The sequence below is a fragment of the Rhea americana genome, unplaced genomic scaffold (genome assembly GCF_003343005.1).
Source record: "Rhea americana isolate MKP2758 unplaced genomic scaffold, rheAme1 scaffold_104, whole genome shotgun sequence".
Classification (NCBI taxonomy): domain Eukaryota; kingdom Metazoa; phylum Chordata; class Aves; order Rheiformes; family Rheidae; genus Rhea; species Rhea americana.
In genome coordinates this window covers 1,911,323-1,921,622 of record NW_028185084.1, presented here as the reverse complement: position 1 = coordinate 1,921,622, position 10,300 = coordinate 1,911,323, and the positions used below count along the sequence as shown (strand labels likewise).

At 42.7% G+C, this 10,300-nt stretch overlaps 1 protein-coding gene across 1 annotated transcript in view; it reads right to left on the bottom strand.

Annotated features, from left to right (window-relative positions):
* Positions 1-669: 669 nt before the first annotated feature.
* Positions 670-10,300, bottom strand: part of SORCS3 (sortilin related VPS10 domain containing receptor 3) — a 304,653-nt gene continuing 295,022 nt past the window's right edge. The window contains exons 24-28 of the mRNA XM_085308282.1: positions 10,158-10,289; positions 8,265-8,364; positions 5,990-6,095; positions 1,445-1,605; positions 670-817 (exon numbers count right to left, since the gene is read on the bottom strand). Coding sequence (XP_085164408.1) covers positions 753-817; positions 1,445-1,605; positions 5,990-6,095; positions 8,265-8,364; positions 10,158-10,289 — 564 coding nt within the window. The 3' untranslated portion in view covers positions 670-752. The remainder of the gene's footprint in view (positions 818-1,444; positions 1,606-5,989; positions 6,096-8,264; positions 8,365-10,157; positions 10,290-10,300) is intronic.

Here is a 10,300-nt window from a genome sequence, read left to right as displayed (position 1 = left end):
AAACATTTCTCTTACTAAACATTAAATTATTTCCCAAGAAATAAAAAGCTATGTACATTGTAATTATCTACAGTAGGCCTTCGGCATCCTCGCTATTCACATGCATGGGGTTTGGGCTGCATTCATAAACTCAGGCACGCTTCTTCATTGCTTCTGGTGCCTCCAGCCAATCATGCCACAATCCAAGGAACACTGCTGTGTGTGTTTGCTTATCTTTCTTCTTTTTTCCRCAATCAAAAAAAGCCAGAAGGTAATTAAAATTAAAAGCAATTAAAGGAGGCCAGATCCTGCACAGAGCTGAGACATGTCATTKGGAAGTTGGCATGTTACAGAGCCTGGTTCAACAACCCAGCCTGGGCCCTCTGGCAGGATGAAGTAGCTGATTCATGGCTTGCTTTGGAAGGAGTAGAAAAGGGGTCATTTACATACAACATGTTGCCTAATTTACCATATCTAACTATTGGATTTGAATACCTAATTCCCATTCTGTACTTAATGGGAGGCTGGCATTCAAATCTCATTGTATTTTTGACTCATTCTTTGCTTTTTCTTTCTAATTTGATGAGTACTTCCCAAATACTAAGAACCCCTGCTATTTATGAATGCAGCCCTGGTAAACAGAAAAACCCACCCCATCCCCTCCCAGATGATAATAATGACATATAACTCTTTTCTCATAATAATAATAATTATAACAATAATAATTACAAATAAAAAGTCAGAAATGTTGTAGACCAAGTGGATTCCCAGTATTAAACACTAGTGCAGTTAGGGATTTCCTTTGTGCTTTCGCTGTTGGCAATTGTTGAGATGCTTCCTATGAGGGAGAAAATGGAGAAGACAGTCAGTGCAGTGCAATGGGTTCAACAATCTGGTCTATCTTTCTATTGCTTCTTAATCCTTCTTACGATGTCCTTGTGTAAGTGTATAGACAGAAAAGGTGCTTAAAAGCAACTCATCCTGCTTTGCATTTGCAGTAAGCGCACAGCATGCAAAAAGTCAGTTACTACAGCTCAGCTGACCAGCAGTAACTCAGTAAGCCATAGGTGACATTTTCACCTGGAACAGTAGCWCAACAACCATGTAAGCTTGGCTTTGCCAATTCTTCTGAGGGTTCRGGGCATTTGGGATCCCTTCTCAGGAGAGAGAGGGTCATGAACAAGCAGAGGTGATAGTCACAGCCATTACTTATGACTACATACCTCTTACTGCTTCCCGGTTTTCATGCTGAACACGTAACACCATGAGAAAGGCTAAAAAGCTCTAGGAAAAAACTCCCTGYTACCATGTTCCAGAAACTGAGTTTTCCCCCACCTCAGTGTCCCGGGCTCAGAGCTCCCCAGCAGTGGTACCTGGGGTCACAGTCACAGTCTCCCCTAACACACCAGTGATCAACATCCTCACCTACACTGTGAAACAAGCCCAGCAGAGGGCTGTACCTCACCGATCACTCGCGTGTCCAGCTCTTTGTCCATCAGCTCCTCTGGGTCTGTGAACTCACTTAGGGTGATTTTGGGGGCATTTTCACTTTGGCTGACAGAGCCAATCATTTCCTGCTCTTTGTCATGCTGAACTTGGGCATAGATATTAATCCATGGGATTTTCCTGCACAGAAAAAGGAAATGAGGTTATATTTTGTAAATCGGGAATCTTTGACATGTCATTGACAAATCATGCCAATTAAACTGAGACTGATCCCAGAAATGCAGCAACTGCAGGGATGTAGAATACCAGCTCTCAGAATGGTAAAAGCATCACAGTGATGTTCAGCTCTCAGAGCACCATTAGCTACCACTAATTTCAACACTAGCTTAAAACTACCCCAAGTCTCAGGCCACTGCCCTCCTATYCTGTACCCAAGGGACCCTCAAACTGCAAAGCTAAATATTCTGGTCCTTTCAAATGAGAACACAGGAGACATTGTATACCCAGCTCAGACAAGAGAAATCAGCTAAGTACAATCAGTTGCAATTACTAAATCTGTACATCTATTACACAATTAGTGGTGCACTGGAACCCAAAATTAAAAATCTATTTGAGCACTACTATCAACAGAACAAAAATTACTAGATTTTTTTCTATGGATAGACCCACACTGACCCAGTAGAGGTTGCTAAGATTGTGTGTGTGCAGTGGCCTGTAAGAAGGTCACCAATTTTGTTTTTTAATATCCTTGAAAGAACTCTATGCCATGCATTCCACACTGCCCAAATGAAGCAAATTCAGAGGATTTGTTTGGTTACCTAAAGCACAAGGCAGAGAGAAAGAAGATGCCTTCAAAAGAAGCTATATAAAACACTATCTCTTTATGCTAACCTTTYTCCTGCTGGATATGTCACAGATTGAAAGCAGTAGAAATTGTCTCAAACCTTATGAGTTCCAGAGAGCTATTCTGATTTTACTCCAGTGATGTTTTGGCATAAAAATACTTGCACTATTGTCTTGATCTGGCATTCTACTCRTAACCAACAAGAAGTCAGGACATATCTGAAATGTCTAATAACAGTTAACAAATTTCATGTTCCTCTCCCTTTCTCCTACCCCTTTCTCACCCACAAACATGCCTTAGATCACTAACAAACACTACAAAGAGAAGGTACATTTTGTAGTTACATGGTTACTTTGTAGTTATATGGCTGTTCCTGAATCACATTTTGGTCAGCAGTGAAAGAATTAACTACAAGCACTTGCATGTTATCACTTTCACAATTCACACATACTGCATATCTGGAGGGGGGAACGTTTGTCTGCCCCCTAAATTTCCTTAGGTTTCTCCACAAAAATTCTAAAGAAAACCAGAGGAGCCACCTCAGACTCTCTGACAGCAATGCAGAAAGTGCAAGCTCTTTAGGGTTTTAAGGCAGAGAGTCTCCAGGTACTGCTGACAGGGAGAAAAGGAACTGAGTCAGCTGTGCCTGTGTGCATGTGAACACGCACACACACACACAAAATCCTGTTGTATTTCCCTCACACATACACTCAGACTGTCTCATTCCCTCGCTATTATCCACCACACGTAAATAAACAGTACAGATTCGTTATACACTAGACTTCCTAGAAGAGAAACAACTTTTTCACAAGTGATTTCCCCACCTTTCCMCCTCCTTTTCCATGCAGGATTCCTCAACAAGCATCTCTTTTGTAGCACAATGTTTAACATGCCTGCTGAGTCTACAACTTGATGGACTCAAAACAACAAGTCTGTGTGCAACCGGCAAAGCGCCGGTTCTATAAATTTGTGGAATTAAAAATTCATGCAGGCCCATGCTCTCCCTACAACCTTCTCCTGTAAGCAGCAGTTGTGTATTCAGGCTAGGATCACAGTTAATCAGAAAAGTACACGATGCTAATGGGCTCTGGAACACTGAGAGCTTGAGGAAAGCTTTTGGTTTTACCTCCTTTTTCAGTTAAGATTTGTTGCTAGCTCTCACCTCTGATTCATTGACCAGAGGTTTTGGGCACAACTGAATAAGCTGCTTTCTGTTCTGAAAAATCTACCCAGAGCACTGTTSGTTTCTGACTTGGTCCTAACTTTTGTTAGTTTGATGGGGTTTGTCCTGTCTGAGGCAGAGCAGATAAGAATGGAAAGCAAGTTGACAAGCTCTGAGTCAAGTAAAACCCATACTTTAACCACCATTCAACTTTCCAGGCTTGTAATACATTCCATTTTTGGTCAGGTTTGAAAACGCAGGGTCTTCCCAGCCCCAGAGCAAAACACAAGGCCAATGGCTGCTCTCAATATTCAGGTTTTGAGTAAGGTATACAGAAAGCTCAGCATGCAGCAGAATAGAACCGGGTGCAGAGAAATTATGCACAAGACTCTATTAAGATTCAGGATACTTAAGGAATATGAGGATCAGTTTTATGAGCTGTAGCTACATAACATGGCCTGCAGCCTGTCAAAGCAAAGCGGAAAAGAGAAATCTTAGCCAAGATTCCCAAAAGCATTTTGATGCTTAACACAAACCTTTGCATTTTTGAGTCTCCTTAACATAATCACACCTGTTCCTCTGCAAGACTAAGCTATTCACTTTGGAAGATACAAATGAGATGCTGCTGTACAAAGACATTTGGGAAGATGGTCAAAGCATATAGGGAGACATCCTACCATGTGGTTTTTGACTAGGTTTKCATTGAGTAGCTCAATATTCAGTTAGCACGCAGGGTTCCCACCTCTGGCCTGTGTTTCAAACAAGTCCAGGGGATGGAGTGCCTCCTCAGCAAGTTTGCTCTTGATACCAAGCTGAGAGGAGTGGCTGATACAGCTGAGGGCTGTGCTGCCATTCAGAGAAACCTGGACAGGCGGGAGAGTTGGGCAGAGAGGAACCTCCTGAAGTTCAACAAGGGCAAGGGCAGAGTCCTGCACCTAGGGAGAAATAACCCTAGGCACCAGTGCAGGCTGGGGGCTGACCTTCTGGAGAGCAGCTCTGCAGAGAAGGACCGGGGAGTGCTGGTGGATGACAAGTTGACCATGAGCCAGCAATGTGCCCTTGTGGCCAAGAAGGCCAATGGTATCCAGGGATGTGTTAGGAAGACTGTTGCCAGCAGGTCGAGGGAGGTGATCCTGCCCCTCTATTCAGCCCTGGGGAGGCCTCATCTCGAGTGCTGTGTCCAGTTCTGGGCTCCCCAGTACAAGAGAGACATGGAGCTACTGGAGAGAGTCCAGTGTAGGGCTATGAAGATGATCAGAGGACTGGAGCATCTGCCCTAGGAGGAACGGCTGTGAGAGCTGGGCCTGTTCAGCCTGGGGAAGAGAAGACTGAGGCGGGATCTTATCAATGTGTGCAAGTACCTGGAGGGAGGGTGTCAAGGGAATGGGGACAAACTCTTTTCAGCTGTCCCGTGTGACAGGACAAGAGGCAATGGGCAGAAACTGAACCACAGCAAGTTCCGCCTGACCGTGAGGGGGAATTTCTTCCCTGGGAGAGTGACGGAGCACTGGAACAGGCTGCCCAGAGAGGTTGTGGAGTCTCCTTCTCTGGAGATCTTCAAGGGCCGCCTGGATGCAACCCTGTCTAGCATGCTGTAGGTGACCCTGCTGAGCAGGGAGGTTGGACTAGATGATCTCCAGAGGTCCCTTCCAACCTTACTGATTCCATGATTCTATGATTTTCGGGCTTTTGGTGAGCTTTCAGAGCACTGAGTTTGTTGTGGAGRGACAGGAGATGGCCTTTCTTATATATTTGAGAACAAGAGAGGTGTGATCTTGAAATAAGCTCTACTACAGCATCCGTGAGCAGCTCCTTGCACTGTTAGCGCTTCCTGACATAACAGGAAGGATCACACAACTTTCACTCTAAATAAAGGMAGCATTTGCTCATCAGATGCTGATATTCTGATCTCTGGTGACCAAGATGTATAGGAAACAGCCTCACTCTTCTGTGCCCTGAATCTCTGAAATTCAGGAGTAAAATGTTATTCCACTGGACTGCAAAGCTCAAAGTTTATTCATTACTGTTCTACTCCCTGTTTATAAAGTCATTGCCTGCCAGYACTGCAAGATGAAAATGTCTCTCCTCTTCCAAATACAGCTCAGCCCATGACATGCATACCTTCAATAARTGCAATGTTTCATATGTACTAGTTGTGATTCTAGAGAGACCCAGAGCACCCTGTCCCTTTGGCAAGATCACTGATCCTCTGGGTCTGCTGGAAGTCAGTCAGGTCAAGAAGCCCAGGTCAGAGACTTCCAAGACACACATTTCCAATTGTAAGAAATGGCTGAAAACCCTGAATCAATGTAAATCCAGTGACAGATCTCAAGGTTGTTAATCCAAGCAGACCTAGGGCTATCAATGGCCAACTCTTCAACTGACAGAAACTCACATTCTGCCTAATGGTCAGTATCATTGTTATTACTGTCTTTAAAAATTCAAACCTTAAACCAAGATAACTCACTTCATGACTACACTCCAGGTATTGCTCTACCTAGCTTTCTTAGGAACTACCCATTGTCTCCTYCTCCCACCCTTAAAATTTCTCAACTTACCTCTTGAATTTGTAGATTAAAAAAACAGCCAAGCCTACAAAGACCACAGACAGCAACATCAGCATTGCCGAACTGCTGTGACCCGTGCTGGTATCAACAAGGGGTGCTGCAGAAGGAAAGGGAAAGTATTACATTTGCAAGATACTTATTCGGGAACATACAGGTATCAGAGTGTTGAGCTCACTTCTCTATCTGCTGTGTCTGCTTTATTATCACTACTGCATGGCGCATGTTGTTTTCAGCAGGGCCTATCAGTAGGAAACAAATTGATTCCCTTGTCCTTTGAAAGCCAAGCTCCCTTTTTAAGCCAGTGCAGTCTAACATCTTCTAGTGAAAAGGCACCAGCAAGTCATGCTAAACTGAGTGGCTGATTGTTCCTCTGTTAATACTCTGGGCTATCCCATCTTAGGCTTTCCAAGGGACTGGAGCACAAAATAAATTTATGAAGTATGGCTTAACACATGGGAACTGTGGGTTACATCTGGTCTGCTTTGGAGAAGCTGTATCAAAGCTTCCATGAATTCTGTGTCCCCCATCTTCCACAGTCAAGTCTGTCTCACACGTGACAGAGATCTAATCTTGCGAGAAGCCTACAAGAAGGCTACAGGACATTAGATATATGCCCATGACTTTTTAAATGAGTTCAGTTTTCATACTGGGGAGGAGCTCAAAGAAATAATCCTAGACCCAAGCATGCACTACATTRTAACATTTTGGAGCGCTGATCCATCTATGCTTGGCATTTTTAGCAGGCTAAAGAAAGTCTATTATAAAATTTTTTGTGTACAGTTACTCCCACAGCTCACTGGGGGAGGCATTTATGGCTCAACGGTCTGAGCACTGTGCTGAGAATCAAGAGTCCAGTGAAAAGTCCCTAATGATGTGCAAACAATTGCAGGTAGCAGCTGAGTATTTCTCATTCTGCATAAATATTTGGTGCATTTTTTATTATTATTATTCCCTGTTGTTTTTCTATCACCCACAGGATGGGAACAAGTCTATTCAGACAGAACCACTTCTGGTCCCACACCCAAATCTTTCCACTTAAGAGTCTTCTCCTCTCMGTATCCTGCTTTCATCATTTCTACAGACTCTTTCTTGGAAAAGAACTGACTCCTACTTCATCTGAATCAAAATACTATAGGAATGATCGTGAAACAAATGTAGATCCAGCACCCCAACTTGAGGGGTGTGAGAATAGTTGAGCATTGTCACTTAAATTTGCACTTTGCAGTCTCTTACTAGAAAAAGACCAGCTCCTGAACCACAGAGCTGCAACCACTTGGATCTTTGCAGATTAATTCATTCCAGCCTGCTCCTGTTAATGTCCAAATCTCATCGCCAAGCAACAGTCAGAGAGTAAAGACACAAAGGCATTACCTGTGGGATAAGTCATGAACCATGGCTTAGCCCAGCTCTTGGATCTCTGAAAGTCTTATGAAAAAGGAGACTGAAATGTACCATCCAAGGATATGAATTGCAATCTCTCAGAGAGGCTATCAGCAATATCACATTCATGAGATCCCAATTCTCAGATAACTGCTAAGGCAGTCATCAAAATCAAGGGCAAAATACATCCAGCATCTGCTCTATAGCCATCAGTATCTTAGCAATAGATGAGACCTTCACACTAGAGTGGTCTAAATTCTCAGCAATAGCTTGGCTTCACACTAAGGTGGTCTAAAGGAAAGGGGGTTGATGATATTTGAAGGGACTATTTATTACTCTGCATGAAAACAGAGATGGGTAGCATTCAAATTTAAATAAGTGATCATATGTAGAAAGATGTCACTCTTCAGACAAGTATTCTTCTGCAAGAGGCCTAGGTCTCCTTTTCATGAGTACTTTGCCCATGTAAAGCTTCCCAGAGAGTCGTAACATTACAAAGWCCTTTGGAATAGGGAAATGATTCAATGTCCATAAAAGTTAGTAAGAATACACCCACTGAATTGCACAGGTGCAGGATGAGTGCTTAAYAGAATACCAATCACAAGATTTTCTTAAAACACTTGAAAAACATCAACACCTTAATTAAGCCATAGGGAACTCTTAAATGGTACTTTCAATACTTGTASAAACTAGTGCATTAAGATGCCACTGCAGGATTCTGTTTTTCACAACTCCTCCTTCTGCCACAGACAGTGTCTTGGTATGATCCATCCTAAGTATCCCAGTAGCATCTATCAGCTGTGTGAGTGCTCTGACCTAGACCTGTTCTCCTGCAGTTGTCTGAAGCCTCAAGAGAACCACACCACATGTTTGACTCCACACTCACCTAATGTTAACTGAGTGACATACACAATAACTTCAACACCAGGCTTCAGTTCAAACTGGACCAAGTTCTGGTTGAGAGCATTAAAAAGGATTTCAACAACCTGATGAAATAATAAGAGAGAAAACAAGTTAAAATATACAATAGAACCAGCTTGAAARAACATTCAGGGATGCATGTAACCTATGAATTTTGACTAACATCTCGTATTGGTTTCAGGAARAAGGGGAAGAGAGTAGAGAAGAAGGGAGGTGAGAGACTGAGGAAGAGCAGAAGAGAGAACATGTGCATATGCTTTAGATGGAATTGAGTTATTCTACACAGTTCTCCCTAAGGACAGGTGCACTTCTGAGACTTACAGAGTATGTTATTATGCCTCTCCTGGGAAGAAAATCAAGAAATAAAATTAGCAAAATGTTTTTGGAAGAGAAATAACTTTCACCCTCCATAACATCCTTTGAAATCCCTGAGAACTTCTGTCTTGGCATCATGCTGGAACTGAGCTGTATCCAACCTCACAACACTTTTTTACTCACTTTCATTCAAGATAATCTCAGACTTGCAGCTTCTGTTTAAATAGGATGCTAGGGATGCTACAATTCAGTTTTGAAGGTTGATGTCACACTTGCCATATTTCTCCTTCTTTAGAAGTGGGGTCTTGAAGTACAGGTTACTCATGGCCAAGCMACCCTGCTATGATGTGTTATTTGGTTGCCTCACTGGAACCTGCTGGCTTACTCTTCAGGATGAACCTCATAAGCAGAAGCCACCAACACTTGCTGAAGTACAACCAAGTAGACTGTCAGATAAAATTAGAACCCTATAGATTGARGCCTCATGATCAGCTGAGTCAGAGACCTGATCTGAGATGCCTGCATAACACTCCCATATAAGACATTGTCATGTTAGCTTGTTTAGAGAGAAATCTGTTCTGGATAGACATCACTGAACAGGACAAAAAAAAAGATTCCAAAAAAATCCCTCCACGTAACCTTCCAGATCTCTTCACAACCACGCATCTTTTCTACACACTCAGCAATGTAGGTTTAAAAGGGCAGCTTTGCTAGTTTTCTGTTACAGATGAACTACTCGAAGGGAACCGACGTTCCTCAGGGGGGCAACAAGAGCCTCCAAAGAATTCAGCAGTCCCCTCAGTTATTTAATGTTTGATCACAGCAGAGTTAGTCCTGTAGCTCCTTTGAGATGCTTCACATAGCTTTCACACAGTAAAAATGGTGCATACAAGAATATTAGCTTGAAGTAAGCAGCTTTTCCAGCAGTACTTCACTCCTCCTGCCTTTATAGAGCTGATTTAATCACTTGGTAATTCTAGCATGAAAGCTTCAGCAGACTAGTGCTGTTGTTCCTAGCTCTTCCCTTGCCTGCATATCACTGTTGCTATTCATCACTGTAATTACCTATTTATCTAATGGATGGATATTGTAACTTCCAAATATAGTTTGCACACGCCATTCGCTGCTGCAGAATAAAGAGGTCTTGTTCTAGTGATATATGAGCTGAAGAGTCTGATTTATTTTTAGTAAACCTCAGTATATTATCTTGCTGCTTTGGCCTGTGTCTATTACCATTTCTCCAGGGAGTGAAGGGAGTGTATATTCAAGGTTTATTTGGCCATAACTGCTATAATGAGAACACACCACTGATCCAGRAAGAACCACTGCTGGTAGACTGTAGCACATCTCAGTAAGGTACTTGGAAAGTCCATTTTCCTTGTAAAAATCATTTTTTAATGCCATAAACTATACTGCTCCAGTCCCAGATGCATGCAGATCCCTCCTGTTTGTTGCAAGTCATTTCCAACACTACACGGATTTAGGGGCCCATCTGAAAATAATATGATGTGAATGAATGTTCTATGAATCCTTCTTTCCTTACTTGCTCCAGATCAGCCTCACTGCTTTTCCTCCTCTCTGTTGTGTTTTTATAGGGCAGTATGAAGAGTTCAGCAGAGGTAGGCAGCCCAGGAAATAAAGCTACCAAGATCTGTTCATCAGGGACCCCAGTCACCTAAAGAAAGT